Genomic DNA, 19,616 nt, shown 5'->3' on the forward strand with positions numbered 1-19,616 from the left:
ATATGCGGAAAGAATGAATCATAACAAACTTACTTTAGTAACTGCCTTAAATGCCACTTAGATGTAAACATGAAATTATGTGGGGTTTTAACATGTTTAGGATTTGCACTGTGTTTTGATTTATTTCCTAAGTATATTGATTCAGGGAAGGGTTATGTGTATATATTTATTTAGGCAACAGAGTTTAGTGTTTTTTAAAATGATTATGTTTCCTGTGGGGTAGGGGTTCCAGTGCTCTGCTGAACTCTGGCATATGTGGTGCCAGGAATCAAACCTGGGACCTTGTGCATGCAAATCGTGTGCTCTACTGCTGTGCTGTCTCCCCTGCCCTCATTCATTAAATGTCATTACTTGTTAATGAAGCCTCAAGAGGAGAAGAGATTTGAACTCTGTGACAGACATATTTGATTCTTACTCTGAATAGAAATTTTACTTAACTTATAAAAAAAATTGTGTATTATAAAGAGAGTTTTAATTTTTTAAGTGTGTGTACAGAGTTTTGATCCTTTTTATTTGGCATCTGTAGATGAAGACTTGATAGAAAATTTAAATACAGAAAGCGATGAGACTTCTAGGCTGGATCTCGGGTCTGAGGAGTGGAATGTGTCTGGCCTGCCTTGGTGGTTTTTAGGAAACTTGAGAAACAGCTATAAGCCTAAAAGCAGTGGCTCAACTGATTTACAGACAAATCAGGTAAATATGATATTTGAAGGGAATGCATTTCTTTCTTTTGAAAGAGCAACATTCTTGGTTACTCTTGACCACACAATGTTCAGTGCTGTGATTTTAGGCATCATTTTATGCATTTGGTATGTAAATCTGTCTTTAGCTCTGTTCTCACCCATGAGTGTCTGACTCCTTATCAGGCTGCTTATTCGACACTCCCACTTAGGTGATCTTACATTTACTGAGTTCAAACAGAATTTGTCTTGATTTTAAAACTTTTTTTTTTTTTTTTTTTTACCAGACACTTCTTTTTCAGTGTTGTCCCTTTTATTTCTTAGAAGTCAAATAGCAAGGGATATTGATATCTTTCTCTGTCATATATCACATTGAGGTTATCAGCTCTTTAATTAATAAACACCTAGGGGCTGGGTTGTGGCATACCTGGTTGAGTTCAAGGACCCAGGTTCAAACCTCCAGCCTCCACCTGCAGGGGTAAAGTTTTTTTGTTTTTTTTTTTAACCAGCACTGTTCAGCTCTGGCTTATCGTGGTGCATGAGAGTCTGTTTGCATAACCATTATGCTATCTACCCTCTGCCCAGGGAGAAAGTTTTGCGAGTGATGAAGGACTCTCTTTCTCCCTTTCTATATCCTCCTACCTTCTTGGTTTCTGGCTGTCTGTATCCAACTTTTCAGAAAGAAAAGTTTGAATTACAGTCAGTATTTCTCATATTTCTTCAGAAAACATCACTGATAATAAAGGAAAGGATTAATAGAATGTTTTATAACTTCTCAGTTTGCCAGCTGAAGGAAGGAAATAGAGACTACTTAGTTGAGCAACTATGAAGAGTTTTTTCTTTTTATTTGGTAGGACATAGGAATTGAAAGGGTAGAGACACCTGCAGCTTCGTTTTACTGCTTGTGAAGCTTCCTGCCTGCAGATGGGGACAGGGGTGGGGAGTGAGGGGTGCTTGAGTGGGGCAGCTTGAACTCTGGTCCTTGGGCATGGTAACGTGGATGCTCAACCCGATGCATCACTACCTGGCCCTGGGATTTAAAAAAATTTTTTTTATTTGTGTTGTTGTTTGCTTGCTTTAGAATTGTTAGAGATGTGGTGGCACAACTGGGTAAGCTCACACCTTACAGTGCGGTAGGACCCAGGTTCAAGCCCCTGGCCCCTTCTTGCAGGGGTAAAGCTTCATGAGTGGCTAAACAGTGCTGCAGGTGTCTGTCTCCCTCTTATTTCCTCCTCCCCTCTCAATTTCTGTCTCTGTCCAATAATAAATAATTAAATGTGTGTGATCACATTTTTAAAAGATGGTTTATAAATAAGTAAAGAGAGAGAACCAGAACATCACTTTGGCTTATCTGGTGCTGTGGAGGGGACGATTAATTTGGGACCTCAAGCACACAAGTTCTGCGCTGTGCCGCCGAGCCACTCTCCCCTCCCTGCTGTTTTTTAGGGTGTTCTCTTTTGCTCTCGTTTTACTTGTTATACTGTGTGTGGGAAATCAACTGCAGGGCCTCCCTGCATGTTGGGCATGTGCTTTACTGCTGAGCTACGTTCTCAGCTCCAGTGATGAGTCCTGATCTCTCATATGTTATATCTGATTTACTGTTAAAATACTTTGGAGCCTCAAGCATAAAGTCTTTGCTATTCTCCACTCCAGAAAATGAAAATTTTTTCGCCAGGCACCCATATAGTTCCATTAGCTTGCACATAATTGACATTTGTTGTAATAATCATTGTCCACTGAAGAAAATCTGGGTGTTCTTTGGGGGTGTGTAGGGACGTCGAGTTTGGAGTTCATTTTATGTTGGTTCAATGTCTGTGATAAGCCTCTGACTACAAAACTCATGTATGTTTTTTTCTATCAGGACGTAGGTACTGCTATTGTTTCAGATACCACAGATGACTTGTGGTTTTTGAATGAGTCAGTATCAGAGCAGTTTGGTGTTGAGATAAAAGTTGAAGCTGATGGTGTTGACCAGTCAGAAGAAGTAGATAAAGTGAGAGACAAAAAGGTATGTTGTGGAAGAAATGCCTTGTTGATTATACTGTGTGTGTCTGTAGTATTATACCTTCAGCTCTCTGTGGCTTTCACAATCCTCCTTTGTATGTGTGCATGTATGTTTTTATTTTTCTGTAGCACAGGACCCTCAACACAAGCAGTTCCACTCCTCTTGGGCAGAATTTTTTTATTTTTTTATTTTTGCCTCCAAGGTAATTGCTGGGACTCGGTGCCGGCACTGTGAATCCACTGCTCCTGGAGGCTATTTCTTCCCCCATTTTTGTTGCCCTTGTTGTTATTGATGCTGTTGTTATTAGATAGGACAGAGAGAAATGGAGAGAGGAAGGGAAGGCAGAGGGGGAGAGAAAGATAGACACCTGCAGACCTGCTTCACTGCCTGTGAAGCGACCCCCGTGCAGGTGGGGGAGTCAGGGGCTTGAACCAGGATCTTTACACCGGTCCCTGTGCTTTGTGCCACCTGCACTTAACCTGCTGCGCTACCGCCCGACCCTCTCTTGGGCAGATTTTTAAAAAAATCCTTTTAACTTCAGATAGAGGCCAAAAGGGGCTAGCAAGAGGCGGGTTTGAGGAGGAAGAGACACCACAACACTGCCCTCCCACCCGCGGAGATTCCTCTGGTATCTGGGACTCTGCTGCCTCTCACTTGGTGTTGGGGCTTGAATCTGAAACTTTGCATGTGGTAAGATGCATGCTTTTAGGTGAGATATCTTTTCCTTTTAATTTTTTTTTTTTTTAAACCAGAGCACTGCTCAGCTCTGGCTCATGGTGGTGCGGGGAACTGAAGCTGAGACTTTGGAGCTTCAGGCATGAGAGTCTCTTTGGATAACCATTAAGTTATCCAACCTCACCCTTAATTAAAAAAAAAGTTATTATTGGATAGAGATAGAAAAATTGAGATGGGAAGGGATATAGAGAGGGAGAGAGATAGGAAGACACCTACAGCTCTGCTTCATCACTCAGGAAGCTTGCCCCCTGCAGGTAGGGAGCGGGGGCTTAAACCTGGGTCTGTGTATGCTTAATCAGGTGCACCACTGCCTGGCCCTTTATTTGTTTATTGGAGACAGCCAGAAATCAAGAGGGAGGGAGGTGATAGAGAGGGAGAGAGACAGAGGCATCTGCAGGTGGGTGTGAGGGCTCGAACCCAGGCCCTTGCATTATTATAATGTGTCCTCAACCAGGTGTCCTACCACCCGGCCCCCTTAATTTGTTTAAATACTTTTTGATATTTATATCTAATTTTAAGATTCACATTTAGTTAACCAAGCATTAAAGGTACTGGGGGATAGTGCAACTGATAGAACATGCATCTTGCCATGCAGGAGAGCATGGGTTTGATTGAACCCCAGCACCACGTGAGAACATTACAGCACCAGGGAAGCTCCATGGATGATGGAACAGTGCTATAGCCTCTGTGTGCGTGTGCATGTCTGTGTCTGTTTGTCTATCTACCTGTCTCTTTAGCTCCTCTACCCCCCCACCCCCCCATCCACTGATAGATCATACTTTCATTCTGGGGGAAAAAATAGAGATTCATTAAAAATAGGGTTGACTTCATGGGCAAGGTACCTACTTGGTCAGCAGTGAGCACGTTTTCTGCTTTTTCAGTCTCTCTTTGGAGTATTTTCCTGCTTTCTACATCTTGTTTTGCTAGTAAGACAAAGTTTTAAATAGCTACAACAGCCTGCATGTGTCTTGGACATTTCAGTACCTTCCATAGTCACTTTATACTTAAATGGAAAGATAGATGTGCTCTTATATTTTAGACTGAAAACAGGGATAAGGGATGTGGTACTCTGAGTCCATACAAGGGGCCACTGAGACAACCTAGAAAGCACCAGCTCATCTCAGAGGAAACAGCCCATCCAGTCCTTGACACAGACAAGTTTCCAGTCATCATCCAGTGAATAAAAATAGCAAAATCCAGACCTTAAATTAAGCCTCCTTGACCTTTTTGTTTGTTTGTTTTTAAAAATTTATTGATTTTATGAGACTGATTAAAGCATATATAGGGCTGGAAGTAGGACTTGGGGCCCCAGGCATGAAAGGAAGGTGTTGTTCCCACTGAGCCACCTTCCCAGATGTGGATCATCTTTTCTTTCTTTCTTTCTTTCTTTCTTTCTTTCTTTCTTTCTTTCTTTCTTTCTTTTTTTTTTTTTTTTAACAAAGGAGTTTACTTATTTATTTTCCCTTTTGTTGCCCCCCCCTTTTTTAAAGGTAGTTGTTATTGATGTCATTTTTATTGGATAGGACAGAGAGAAATGGAGGGAGGAGGGGAAGACAGAGGGGGAGAGAAAGAGAGATACCTGCAGACGTGCTTCACCGCCTGTGAAGCGACTCCCCTGCAGTTATGGAGTGGGGGCTCGAACCAGAATCCTCAGGCCAGTCCTTGCGCTTTGTACCACCTGCTGCACTATCACCTGACTCCCTCATACTTTCTATTTAAGTGACTCCTCTCTTACCCTCTTTCTAATTTTCTGAGAGAACCAAGCCATCAGCAGTTATGTAATGCCAAGGATCAAATCTGGTCAATTATGTTCTTAGGCCTAGTGTGTTAACCACTGCTCTACCTCCTAGGCCACTGTTAAGGGATTTTCATAGCAATTTGAGGTTCATGAAATTTATCTTGATATGTTTATGGTAGAAAATAGATGCTTAGTGGTCCTGGAGAGGTGGTACAATGGGTAAAGCATTCAACTCTCAAACATGGGGTCCTGAGTTCAGTTCCTGGCAGCACATATACCAGAGTGATGTCTGGTTCTTTCTGTCTCCCCTCCTATCTTTCTCATTAATAAATAAATATAATTTTTTTTTAAAATAAAGAAAATAGATGCTTGTGTTATTGGGTTAGATATGGGTACCACTAGAAGGGGATGCAGATGGCTAGAAGAAAGACAATTGGGACATTTGAAATTTCAGTAGAGAGGTGCGCTTGAACTTTTTTGAGAAAGTTGTTGTACTTTGATAATTGGCTCATCATAGTAGATTATATTGCCTTTGCTGATTCACAAGACTAGGTTTTTAATTTTTAGAATTTGAATTTTTTCTCCTTTTATTCATCTTTACTTTTAAGAACATTTTTGCAACCGTTACTCCCTCCTGTTTTTGATGAATCTCAGAGGCAGAGAGGAAAAGATGGAGAGACAGAGAGAGACACTCATAGCACTGCTTTATATGAAGCTTTTCTCCTGCAGGTGGGGACCAGGGGCTTGAACCCGTGTCATTGTGCATGGTAATATGTATGCTTTACTAGACGAACCACCACTTATGTTTTAATACAGCAATCATTGTTGTGATCATAGCTAGTTTTACTATGAAAAGGAAAATTTTGAAATAACTCAGTTTTTTTTTCCACATTTAAATTCATTATGTACTTCCATATTGTCACATAATTCTTATTACTAGTAGTGTCTACTTTGATTCCCTAGATTAATTTTTTCACATTTAGTAATCTATAGTTTTTCTGTTTCTTACATTCATAAACTTGGCTACCATCTTCTTCCAAATTTTGAAGATAATTAAATAACTTCTGTGCTTTTCAATCATGTATTTTACTGAAAGCTAGCAAGCTGTGTGTGGAGTTGCTCATGTACAACTGTGTGTGTGTGTGTGTGTGTGTGTGTGTCTGTGTCCATCCATCCATCCAATCAAAGAATCATTTGGCCATTTTGACTTCTTTGTCCTTTCCTGTCTTGTTTCTAGGCAGTTCTGTGGATTAAACCTCACCATTGCTGGGCATATGTTTTACCAGAGCCATGCCTTTTTTACTCCAAGCCATCTCCTTTGAAAGTACCTGAGTGGAGGCAGAAAGTACATTTTAAGTGAAAGCTCATGTCTTTTTTTTTTTTTTGCTTTCTGGCAGTAACCTCATATAAAATAAGTGAACCATAGTGATGAAATATCTTTGCTTTCACAGGTGATTGAATTGGAGGACAATGATGACTTTGATGATTCTAAGTCCATAAATGATGATACTGATGTAGAAGTTACCTCTGAGGTATGACTCTCCAGCGAAAGGGCTGTCTTGCATGCATCAAGAGCATCTGCAGATAGTAAAGCTCCACTTGCTTCAAAGAGAATACCTCCCCCCTCATTTCTGTCTACCTTTCCTGGATGTGAAGAAGTGTTCATTTCCTTACATCTTGTGAGAGCTTTTTAGTAGAATTTGGAAAGAGAAAGGAATTAGCTGATCTAATTCTTTCCCTACCTTGCAAAAGGGATGATATAATTGTTTCTTTCTGTGCCTTGCTCAGAAATTGCTAACTTACTATTTACTTAATACTACTTACTCACTTACTTATTAAATTACTAACAAAATATTTAAATTAGTTAAGAGAATTATTTAAAATAGTCCTGTACTACTTTTTTCATTAAATAATTTCTGTAATCCTGAGAGAGCTATAGTTTACTGAAAATTATTTAAGTATAAAAACATTATTTTCACTGCTTTCTTAAAAAGAAACAGAAAATGACTTAGTTTCCACTTAGGTGGATATTAGTGGTAGCTTAATGACAATTTAAAATTAAGCTGAGTGGTTAAATGCTCATACTGCAGTGCTCAAGGACCCAGGTTTAAGTACCAGGTCCTCATCTGCAGGGAGAAAGCTTCATGAGTGGTGAAGCAAGGCTGCAGTTCTCTGTCTCTTTCCCTCTCTATCTCCCCTCACCCCTCTCAAATTTTCACTATCTATGCAATAATAAGTAAAATAAAATAAAAATAGTTTAAAAAGTAAAATTAAGGGAGTCAGGCGGTAGTGCAGCGGGTTAAGTGTGCATGTCACAAAGTGCAAGGACCAGCATAAGGATCCCGGTTTGAGCCCCCGGCTCCCCACCTGCAGGGGAGTCGATTCACAGGCGGTAAAGCAGGTCTGCAGGTGTCTTTCTCTCCCCCTCTGTCTTCCCCTCCTCTTTCCCCCTCTGTCTTCCCCATCTCTCCATTTCTCTCTGTCCTATCCAACAAGGAAGACAGAAAACAATAACTACAACAATGAAACAAGGGCAACAAAATGGGAATAAATAAATCAATTTAAAAAAAAAGTAAAATTAAGCCGTAGGTAGTAGGTATGAATTTGTCACTGGCTCTAGGATACTTTGAATTTCTTTCTTCTTTTTAAAATATTTTATTTATTAATGAGAAAGATAGGAGGAGAGAGAGAAAGAAATCACTCTGGTACATGTGCTGCCAGGGATCAAACTTAGAACCTCATGCTTGAGAGTCCAATACTTTATCCACTGCGTCGCCTCCCGGACCACTGCATTTATCTTTTTATGCTACTCCATTTTCTTTTTAGTACTTTTTTCAGCTGATTCATTGTGTGTGTATGTGACACAGGGAACAGGAAGATTTTTTTTTTTGATCTCCAAGGTTATCACTGGGGCTCAGTGCCTGTACTATGAATTTACTGCTCCTGGAGGCTATTTTTCCTCTTTTGTTGCCCTTGTTGTTTATCGTTGCTGTTGTTATTATTAGTTTTTGTTGTTTGATGGGACAGAGAGAAATTGAGAGAGGAGGGGAAGAGAAAGATAGACACCTGCAGACTTGCTTCACTGCTTGTGAGTCGACCCCCCCCCCCCCCCCCCAGGTGGGGAGCCAGGGGCTCTAACCAGGATCCTTATGCCGGTCCTTGTGCTTCACGCCACGTGCACTTAACCTGCTGTGCCACTGCCCAGCGCCCTGGGAAGGAATTTTCAATGTTGCTGCTTGGGATAAAAAAAATCTTAGGTTCAGTATGCCGATGATCCTCTTTTCATTCTCTGCCTCTCAATCCACTCCCCCCCCCCCCCCCCGCACTGTTGGCTATTATGATAATGCACTGCAAATTAGCTGTATATAGCTAAGTAATAAAGTGGAATGTATTGGTTCATTAGGTTTTCTTGGCCATAATACAAATAGCAGAGATAGTGTTTTCATATTAATCAGACTTCTATAGCTACTTAAGCCCAGAGAACCTATTAAGGAAGTAGACTATATTTCATCAAATCAAAGAATGCCATTGAACTTAGTAAGTCCTATTATTATTATTATTAATTAATTAATTAATTTAAAAAAGGAGACATTAACAAAACCATAGGATAAGAGGGGTACAACTCCACACAATTCCCACCACCAGATCTCCGTATCCCATCCCCTCCCCTTACAGCTTTCTTATTTTTAAAAAAAAAATTTTTTTCAATATTTATTTCTTTCCCCTTTTGTTGCCCTTGTTGTTTTATTGTTGTGGTTATTATTGTTGGTTGTATTTGGGTAGGACAGAGAGAAACAGAAAGAGGAGGGGTAGACAGAGGGGGAGAGAAAGATAGACACCTGCAGACCTGCTTCACCACCTGTGAAGCGACTCCCCTGCAGGTGGGGAGCCAGGGGCTCGAACCGGGATCCTTATGCGGGTCCTTGCGCTTTGCGCCACATGCGCTTAACCTGCTGCGCTACCGCCTGACTCCCCAGCTTTCTTATTCTTTATCCCTCTGTTACTTTATGTATTATAAAGAAAAATACTCACTAGACTGTGATACATCATCAGTTATGAATTTTAGGTGTTTATGAAGTTCTTTGAGTATTTGTATAGCATTTGTACTAGTGGATTTTTATTTTATTTTATGTTTTTACTTCCAGGGCCATCACTGGTGCTTGGTGCCAGCACTATGAGTCCACCACTCTTGGTTGCTGGCTAGTTCTTTCTTTCTTTTTTTTTTTTGGATAGGACAGATAGAAAGGGAAAGAGAAAAACACCTGCAGACCTGCTTCACTGATTGTGAAGCAGACCCGCTGCAGGTGGGGAGGAGGGGCTTGAACCCAGATCCTTGCGCATAGTACTATGTGTGCTTAACCCGGTATTCCACCTCCTGGATCCATATTATGTAGTGTTTGTATAGCATTTCACACGAGGTCCGAAGATCTCAAACTAGTAAGAATACTTTGAGGTCTCTGTAGAACATCTCAATTTAACACAGTCCTTGTCTCTCAGTCTAAGCTTGGCTTTAGTTCTGAACATTATCAAGCCAGCCAGTGTGAAATCATTGATCCTGTTAAAGTCAGGTAATTTCCCACATTAAATACTCTTGACTTGTTCCAAGTAGCAGCTACCTTTGAATTCAGCAAGACATTTAAAATTCACTGAGCTTTAATATCCCAATTTGAGTATGGATAAACAGAAAAAAAAATACTTAGCATTCAGGGATAATAACATTTATTTTTCAGAGGGTATCATTTAGGTGTATAATTAGCTACATTGATTCTTAGAACAGTGAAATAGCATAAGTAAATTTAGTAGTTTTCAAATCTTTTTTTTTTTTGCTGAGCTGGTGCCGCATACATGTGTGATTTTACTGCTCCAGGCTCCTTTTTTATTCACTCACTCACTCACTCACTCACTCACTCACTCACACACAGAGAGAGAGAGAGAGAGAGAGAGGGAGGGAGAAAAGAGGGAGAGACACTACACCACTGAATCTTCCTCCAGTACCATAGCACCTCCTATGTGGTGTCAGGGCTCTCACTCAGCTGGGAGAGCTATCTTTCCAACCCCAAACCTTATTTTTAATTTCTTATTTTTTCCTGGCAGACTTTTGTAACATTTACTAGTAGGAAAGAAGAACATTTAGGAAGAGAGAAGCAGAGTATCTCTCTGGCCTGTGTAATGCCAGGGATAGAAGTCAGGACTTCATGCCTGAGAGTCAAACACTTTTATTCACTGTGCCACTTCCTAGGCCATTTTAATATTTTCTTCATTATTTATTCTCTCATTAAAGAAAAGAGTGAGTTGTACAGAGAAATGACTTTAAGAAATGCACTGGGTGGGCCAGGCGGTGATACACTTGGTTAAGTGCACACATTACAGTGTGCAAGGACCCAGATGCAAGCCCCTGGTCCCCCACCTGCAGGGGAAAAGCTTCACAAGTGGTGAAGCTGCGCTGCAGGTGTGTCTCTGTCTCTCTCCCTCTATATCTCCCCCACTCCTCTTAATTTCTGTCTCTATACAGTAATACAAATAAAAAAATTTTAAAAAGTAAAAACAAAAATACATTGGGGATAAAAGTGAGCAATGCTTGTATTATATCTAGAATGGGTAGAAAGTCAAATTAACTTTTTTTTCCTTTTTTTAATATTTACTTATTTCCCCTTTTGTTACCCTTGTTTTTTTTAATTTTATGTTTTTTTTTTATATTGTTTATTTTCCCTTTTGTTGCCCTTGTTGTTTAACATTGTGGTTATTGATGTCGTTGTTGTTGGATAGGACAGAAAGAAATGGAGAGAGGAGAGGAAGACGGGGAGAGAAAGACAGACACCTACAGACCTGCTTCACTGCTTGTGAAACCACTCCCCTGCAGGTGGGGAGCTGGGGGCTCGAACCGGGATTAACTTTCTTAAAATTTTAGCTTGAAATGGCACTTTTGTCATTATTAAGATAGAATTTTTTTTTTAAAAGAATTTATTTATTCATGAGAAAGATAGGCGGAGAGAGAAAGAACCAGTATCACTCTGGTACATGTGTTGCTGGGGATTGAACTTGGAACCTCATGGTTGAGAATCCAGTGCTTTATCCATTGCGCCGCCTCCCGGACCACAAACTTTTTAAAACAAACAAACAAAAAATTTGTTTTATTTTAATGAGAGTGATACAGAAAGAAAGATCAGAGTACTCTTCATCTCTGGCTTATGGTGGTGTGGGGGATTGAACCTAGGACTTTAAAGCCTCAGGTTCAAAGTCTTTTTGTATAGCCATGTTGTCTCCCTCACCCTTGTAGAACTTCTTAAGACTTTTTTAGATGTGCCTGCAGAACTTATCAAATCCTAGGCTCAGCCACTGGTGTAGAAAGACTGGACTGGACTCTCAAGCTATTTACCCAGGTGAGTGCCCTGTCTCCCTGCATTTCACTTATCATCAGTGAGTATTAATCAACTACACTTGTCTTTGTAGGATGAGTGGCAGTGTACTGAGTGCAAGAAATTTAATTCTCCAAGCAAGAGGTACTGTTTCAGTTGCTGGGCCTTGAGGAAGAATTGGTATTCAGATTGTTCTAAGTTAACCCACTCTCTCTCCACGTCTGATATCACTGCCATAGAAGACAAGAGGGAAAATGAAGGAATTGATGTCCCTGACTGCCGAAGGACCATATCAGCTCCAGTTGTTAGACCTAAGGATTTATCTCTCAAGGATGGAAACTCCAAACTTTCTGATCCTTGCAACTCGGTAGAATTCTTGGACTTGGCTCATAGTTCTGAAAGCCAAGAAACTATATCAAGCATGGGAGAGCAATCTGATAACCTCTTTGAACAGAGGACAGACATGGAAAACATGGAGGATTGTCAGAACCTGTTAAAGCCATGCAGTCTATGTAAGAAAAAACCACGAGATGGGAACATTGTTCATGGGAAGACAGGCCACCTTATTGCTTGTTTTCAATGCGCCAGAAGATTAAAGAAGTCTGGGGCTTCATGCCCTGTTTGCAACAAAGAGATTCAGTTGGTTATTAAAGTTTTTATAGCATAGCTGAATCAGTTGCAGAGAAATACATCAGTATTGAGTGTTGAGTTCATTTATTTATGTACACTTTGAACCAGCTTCCGGATATTTTTGCCTCTAAACTCTTGGAGTTAAAAATGAGATCTTCAGAACTATTGGTTTGGGCATTCATTACCATGAGGAAATATGTGAATTCATTCTCCCTTCAAAGATGAGGATGGAGGAGCCAAAACTAGTAAAAGCAAGCATACGTGTTCACTTACCAAATTACCGGAGGAGCAGTAACTTCTTTTGCTAATTGTAGTCCCCACTTCTCTCTCTCTCACTCTCTTTTTAAAAGATTTATTTATTTATTAATGAGAAAGGAGAGAGAAAGAACCAGACATCACTGGTACATGTGCTGCAGGAGATTGAACTCAGGACCTCATGCCTGAGAGTCCGATGCTTTAGCCACTGCGCCACCTTCCTACTTCTCTATGGAGTATGTTTTTGATGTAACCCTCCTCCTTCCAAGGTAACTTAAAAATTATTGAAGCTAATGGTGCAAAGACAAATAATTTGACTTGTCAAGTTATGTAATGCTGCAGATCACTTTATCTTGCAGTCAGACTGCATCATCCTGTGTAGCCAAAAGACATTTCTTGGGAAAAGAAACAGTTTTTCCCCTGTATGACTGGAATGTCAAACATTTTTGCTAAGATACCCCTAAAAGAATTTTGGGGGAAAAATATATATATCACCTTTTATGTATCTAAGGAAATATGATAACTAGTAAACAACGAACCATTCCCTTCTGATGAACTGTGGGTATTGCTGTCCCTTCAGAGTATTCTCTTGTGCCCCTTCCGAGGCAATCCCAGTCCCACTTCCTGAGTCTCACCTTATATTCATTTTCCTTTTTGCACATGTTTAATTTGACAGCTAATTTTTAAGAAAAATAAGTGCGTAGAAATAATTGACTACACAACATATTGTATGTGTGCTTTAAAGAATTTCATCAAAGCTTGGACCTGTAGAAATAGCTAATTAGATTTATAGGAAGGAAATACCTGTCATAAACTGTCTGTCTGTCTCATAAAATTAAATAGCCAAAACAGACTTTGCTTTCAGTCAGAAAACACCTTGATTTTATTTTAAGTGTATTTTTTTTGGCTCAACCTTCTCAATTACAGCTCTAATATAGAAAGATAGGGCTCAGAATTTTTAACCGAAGTTCTTTTTACCTTATTCTGTCTGCATTATCTCTTGAGAGGAATTTCTTGTTTGTCCTTTTGTCTAAAGCCTTTAGAGATGGTTTTTTCTTCTCTCTTTCTGAGGAAAGGGTTTATAGTAAAATTCTGGATGGGTGTGAGGCCCATTTGAAATCAAGGAATGTAGCAGTTGTGAAAAAAGAAAGAGAAATGGTATAGATTTGAAGCAACCTCATTGGGACACATACATGTTAAATTGAAGGCCTTTCTGTTGATTTCCTGTATAAGATCCCTGTCTGTTTTCCCCATGGGAAGAATGTTGGTGCATGCCCCATAGTATAAATGTGTTATTAGAAGATGGAGGCTATAGAATCATCAAGTTTCAGAATCAGTAGATTCAACTTTGTTGTTCTCCTGTTGATCCCTGAGAACTGGGGTAGGGATTTCCAGTTGAACAAGTGTTTGAGGAACTGGTGCCAGCGATTGACAAGCCAGGCTTTTGGAAACACTGCCCTAGAAGGAAGGGAACCATGGCCCCCTTACCTCCCACCCCCCACCCCCCCAAGAACAGAAAAAGGAAACAAGTTTATTTTATGCAGCACAAACATAAGTTTGAAACTAGAATTCACTTGTAACTGAACTCTTATTTTGCACATGCATCTGCAAGGTGAATAGACAATTCAAAGTTATAGCTGGTATGCTCTTAGTATTCAAAGAATCTAAATCTCTTATAGAATCCATGTCTTTAAGTTGTATTTGCTTCTTTCTCACTTGTTATTTAAGTGGTGGTGTTTGGTGCATTTGGTATAACTAACAACCCTAGACACATTAGAGAATATGACTTGCAGCTAAAATAGAAGTTCTGAGTGAACAGTAACGTTGAACACTTTCTCCCAAACGAGAAAGACCCAGTAAATGTACTTTCTTTAAAAATATTCTTTTTTCCCTTTAGCTTTTTTTTTTTTTTTTTTGAGGAAATATTGGTTTGCAAGTCTGTTGTAGTCTATCATGCTTTCCTTAGTAACTTGATAAACTACTCATCCCACTGGGAGGATAGGTAAGAGAGCAACTTGAAACCTTCTTGCCAGCATATTTCCTTCTTAGGAAGTGTAGCTCAAGTCTCCAGTTCTCACACACACACATACACACACAATTCTTTTAGGTTTTTGTTACGCTGTGGGAAATGTTTTCAAATGTCATATTTAAATTCTTTTCCTCCCCATTTACCATACAGTGTATCTTTTTCCCTCCCTTCCCCTATTTATTTTCATAAAAGAGAGAAGATATGAGAGGAGACCAGAACAAGTGCTCAGCTCTGGCTTATGGTGCCAGCCACTGAATCTGGGACCTTGGAGCTTCTGGCTTTAAAGTTTAGTGCACAGCAGCTTTGCTGTATCCCAGAACATGATACTGTTCTTAATGACCTGATAAATTCATAGTTGTATATTGCCAGTCACATGTTTTTGCAAATGCTAAGTTCAACATAGGGAAGAAGGGGAAGGAGAGTTGAAGGTCAACTCACTGATTCCTCTGTTATAATAATGCAACTTTAAAGGGACTTAAATAAGAAAAGTGAAGTATTACTTGTATCTGTAGATATTTGATGCTGGTTTTGGTACACCCTGCTCTGATTCCTTCTGATTTACACAGCTTATTTCCTTTCCCCTTTGTCCCTGTTCGTACTGTGTACTTTGCTTCATAGAACCTAAGCCTTGCTTTGAGCTGAATCATTTTATCTGAAGGAAGCCTACCTCTCTTGATTTGTTTTTAATTCTTTTTCAATGCCTGTGAAGGTTGCGCCTCCCACACCCCCCACTTCTAGGCAATGTCCCATAGCTCTGCGGTACAAAGATCTTCTACTCACTGCCATTGAAGAGAGGACATGGTTGTGAAGTCCTCACAGAAAGTAGCGAGCAGTTAATTTCTGGACACTTATCCCTGATCTTTACTTGTAGTTAGATGACCAGACACTTGAGTTTTCTTGAATCAGTTCTCCTTTACTCCCATTTTCCAGCACACTGTCAGCTTTGTCTTCTCTTCCTTTTCACTCTCAAATGTCCCCGTTTGGACAATGAGTTATACGAGCCTCTTACATATAGGTAAGTCTTGCTTGAGTGGAAATCGTGACTGTTAGGGAAGGATCTGTTAAACTAGGTGTGAGATTTGTGGTTGCGGCTAATGAAGTTGTCTGACAATTCCACCAAGTTTCTTATCTTAGTTATGTATTTAAATTAACACCTATGTTCATGCTAGCCTAGAAAGAAAGTTCACAGCAGAAGGGACAAAATGTTTAGAAAAGCAGTGACTTTTTTGGTGCTAGCCACAGATCCTGTGTCTTCGTATAGGCGCCCTCCACTTGGCACTGTTCTTGTAGGTTTGGCATGTTTTTGTATTTACTGCTTAAGTCAGAGCTGATGAATAAAAATCTTACACTATTATTCATCTATGGAGTCCTAGGTTCCTATTCCGAGGCTGGAGAAATGAACCAAGAGTCCAGTTCAAACTGCCTTGAACTTCTCTAATAGGAGAGTGAATCACTACCAACAATTTGAAATATGCAGTTGATTTTCATTGTTATTTTTGTTTATTTAGATGTGTGTTAATGCTCCATAGGGTATATTATTTTGCTTTATGAATTTATTTTTAAGAGTCTAAATATACTGTAACTTTAAAAAATTGTCAGTTCAATGTATTGTTAATGTCTTGGAAAAGTCAATGAGAAATTGGTGAATGTTTAGGAGCTACTGTAGTGTTATTAAGTGGAATCTTAATAATCATCTATTTAGATTCCCCCCCCCCCACAGAGAATTACAAGAGCTTTTAGAAGTATGTGGCTTCAGATACTGTGAATCTATTTTCCATGTAACTGAGTATCTACTTGAATTGCTCAGACCCATGTTCTCAGACCCATGCTCTGAGGAATTCATTTGGATAGTTTTCTCCATGGACATACAGTCCATTATCAAGACTGCTAATGCCTTTGCAAAACGTGGTTTTAGGTTAGGAACTAACCGTGTTTAGGATTTGTACTTCAAAGATAAAGTAATGTGCAAGCTCTTTTCCTGTGCCAAAAGGAAAATGTATAGTGTTTACAAATGTCTGGAATTTTGCACTGCCTAAGTAGCCTTGAGATTGCTTTGCTAGAATTTCCCAGACTTGTGACTGGCAGAGTTTCAGCTTAACATAAGAAGAGGAACATTGAAAACCCTAACGCTAAGCTGGGGATGAAGAGTGTGCAGTGGTTCTAATTTGGAGAGTTTCCCCCAAAGTCTTTTGAGATGTGCTTTCCACTGACACAGCTCGCTTTGTTTACCATGGTTGTTTTCCTTCTAGGAGCCACCCGATCTCTCCTATGCAAGAATCTTGTTCCATAAGCATTTTGAGATCTTTTGATGCCATGATATGTAGTCCCCAGTAATGCTCTTACTGGTAAATGTGGCATTAAGTAAACAAACTAGTACAGTAAACCTACACTTGGGTTGAGTTACAGTGCTCTTTCAACCTTCTGAATAACTGAAATGCCAGAGAAAGAATTGTATTTGGAGAAAGAAAGTCTTGACATTTTTTTGGCAACGCATCTGAAATCTAAGACTGCTCCTCCTACAGATCGTTTTCCTTCAGAATTCTTATATAATGTTTTGGAACATAGCACAACTAGTAGACTTCATTTCTTTTTTTTTTTTGTATTTATTTATTTTCCCTTTTTTATTGTTGTTGTAGTTATCATTGTAATTGTTACTGATATTGTCGTTGTTAGATAGGAAAGAGAGAAATGGAGAGAGGAGGGGAAGACAGAGACGGAGAGAGAAAGATAGACACCTGCAGACCTGCTTCACCGCCTGTGAAGTGACTCCCTTGCAGGTGGGGAGCCAGCTGGGGGCTCGAACCGGGATCCTTAGGCTGGTCCCTGCGCTTAGCGCTTAACCTGCTGCGCTACCGTCTGACTCCCAGACTTCTTCATTTCTTAGGCTAGAAGGGAACAGAAGTCCCCAAAGGGACTAAGTAGTGCTGTCAAAAATAATTCATTTCTCAAAACAATTGACCTACTTTGACAAATGCTTTATTGGAAACTGATATCGTAATGGTTTATCAGAGCATTTAATTTCTTATCTCTAGGTAGTGGTGCCGATTTTTTTTTTAATTTATTTCTTTATTGGGGAGTTAATGTTTTACATTCAACAGTAAATACAATAGTTTGCACATGCATAACATTCCTCAGTTTCCCATTTAACAATACAGCCCCCACTAGGTCCTTCATCATCCTTCATGGCCGATTTCTTTTTAATAAGTACTTTGATGTCATACATTTCCCCTTTTCCTCTTTTGCTGTTGCTCTTTTTGTTCACTGTTGTTGGAGTTTATAGTCATTTATTTCTTGATAATCTTATACCTTTCTGCATCACTTTCTGGGTGGTTCTGGCTCTAGTATCTTTAGATACTATTCCTCTTTTCCAGCCTGTCCTGGGGAGTGTTTCTGTTGTAGACTTAGTGTTAGGTAGGGGCTTTCAGCAGTAAGGGAGGGAAGTTGCGTATCAAAACCACTAGTACAAGCATCTTGCAGTAAAGTCTTCCTGTGTGCCTGATGGGGAAACTCTCCTTTGTCACAGCACTATGAAATTAAAGTTAACTTTTTCTTATGCTAAGGAGGACTGTACTTTTTTTTTTTCCCTTCCCCTTCAATTTGCCTCATTTTTAAAATTTCCTTTTATAAGTATGAAAATACCTTTTCCTCTCCTCCATTAAAAAGTAGTAGAAACATGGTTTAAAGGGGAAATGGAAGTATTCTTGCCGTCCTCAGCACTTGAAAAGTCTTAAGCAGTCTTTTACTAGGACTTTCTCCTGAGAGTCTACAGCTAGGAACTATTAAGGACCTCCTTGGATAGAGATAGGGAATGACATAATGATCTCTTGAGTCCCAGTCTCAACTTTCTTAAGCCTGCATTTTCCCCATTTATAAGAGGAAAATTCATTACCCTTTCTACCTCATCATCAGGTGTGGGAATCAAGTATGGGAGAACAACTCAGAAGCCTGATTTACAAGTTAGACTCTCGACAGACTGGGCTCTGGGGTGTGTTCAGAATACCTCACGTCTTGGTATTCTGCTTCTGTTCCTTACCCACACCTCCATGGCAGATCTCCGTTCCTTTGATTCAAAGCTGTCAACTAGATAACAGTTCTGCCTTTAAGGTTGATCATAATGAGTATGATTTTGAGTAGCAGATATATCTGCTTTCTGGGCTCATATAAAAAGTTCTCTTTCTGCTACACCTTATATTAGTGGGTGCCATAAAATGCACTGCCAGTGAGTGATCAGAGAGTATCCCAAACAGCCTGTCAGCTGACAAGCATTGTAGTAGCAACTGTGGTCTCAAAGTAGGAAGAAAAAGACAATTTGAATGAACTTATGGATTAGTGGCCGGCTCACTGGATGCAGAAAGGAGACATTTTCACCTCTTCTTGTTTAGTCTTTATAAGCACCTCAAAACCCATCTCTGTATATTTTTTGGTGTTTGCACTATGTAATGCTTTTTTCCCCTGTTGAATCTGTTGTGCTTTTTGGTGAATTAAATATTTTTTATTCTGCCATTTTGTTGTGTCATTATTTGGGCAATATGCTATTTTTTTTTTAATACAGCAGCATCTCATTTTGTATTTTCATCTTTGTTATGATTTGGGGACAGAGAGATTAACTATTGCAATAAGTTTTGGGGACCTTACAGAAATCTCATCTAGTTGAAGTAATTGTTGTATTTCATTCACAGGTTGCCAGCTCTGAAGGAGATATCCGCAATTTTGCATTGGCTTTTTTTCCCCCCTTCTTTTAAAATTAAGCTAGCTAAGACATGGAGTTAATGGACTTTGACCATTTGAGTCATTTTGAATCAGGGAGTAAGGGCAGGGGCATAATGGCTATACAAAGAGACTCTCGTGCCTGAGGTTCCAAAGTCCCAGGTTCAATCTCCCGAATCACCATAATCCACAGCTGATCAGTGCTATGGGTTTAAAAAAAAAAAAAATCAGTTAATATGCAGTCCTGTATCTCCAGGTGGTTTCAGAAAGCTCTCTTGGCCAGGAGTTAGCTCAGGGGGAAGAGCACACTTCTTACTGAGCATGAGACCTGGGTTCAATCCCTGGACCAGATGGGGAGTGCTGAGGGAGCAGACTTCCACGAATGAGTGGGCTTCTTTTCTCTTAAATATATACAGTAAGAAATACTGGGCCTTGGGAGCTGCTTGTCAGTGGATATGAATATGAAGGCTTTTGATTCATT

General features: G+C 39.7%; 1 protein-coding gene across 5 annotated transcripts in view; it reads left to right on the forward strand.

The window, feature by feature from the left end:
- MDM4 (MDM4 regulator of p53) overlaps window positions 1-18,929 on the forward strand; it is a 50,454-nt gene extending 31,525 nt beyond the window's left edge. For 2 of the 5 annotated variants that reach the window (XM_007523148.3, XM_060178663.1), the window contains 4 exons: window positions 527-693; window positions 2,542-2,688; window positions 6,610-6,690; window positions 11,609-18,929. In XM_007523148.3, the coding sequence (XP_007523210.1) occupies window positions 527-693; window positions 2,542-2,688; window positions 6,610-6,690; window positions 11,609-12,181 (968 nt within the window). In that variant the 3' untranslated portion in view covers window positions 12,182-18,929. Of the gene's footprint in view, window positions 1-526; window positions 694-2,541; window positions 2,689-6,609; window positions 6,691-11,608 lie in introns of those variants that run through there. The other 3 variants (XM_060178664.1, XR_009546328.1, XR_009546329.1) reach the window with 3 other exon arrangements.
- Window positions 18,930-19,616: the final 687 nt, after the last annotated feature.

This window comes from Erinaceus europaeus, chromosome 19 (genome assembly GCF_950295315.1).
Source record: "Erinaceus europaeus chromosome 19, mEriEur2.1, whole genome shotgun sequence".
Classification (NCBI taxonomy): Eukaryota; Metazoa; Chordata; class Mammalia; order Eulipotyphla; family Erinaceidae; genus Erinaceus; species Erinaceus europaeus.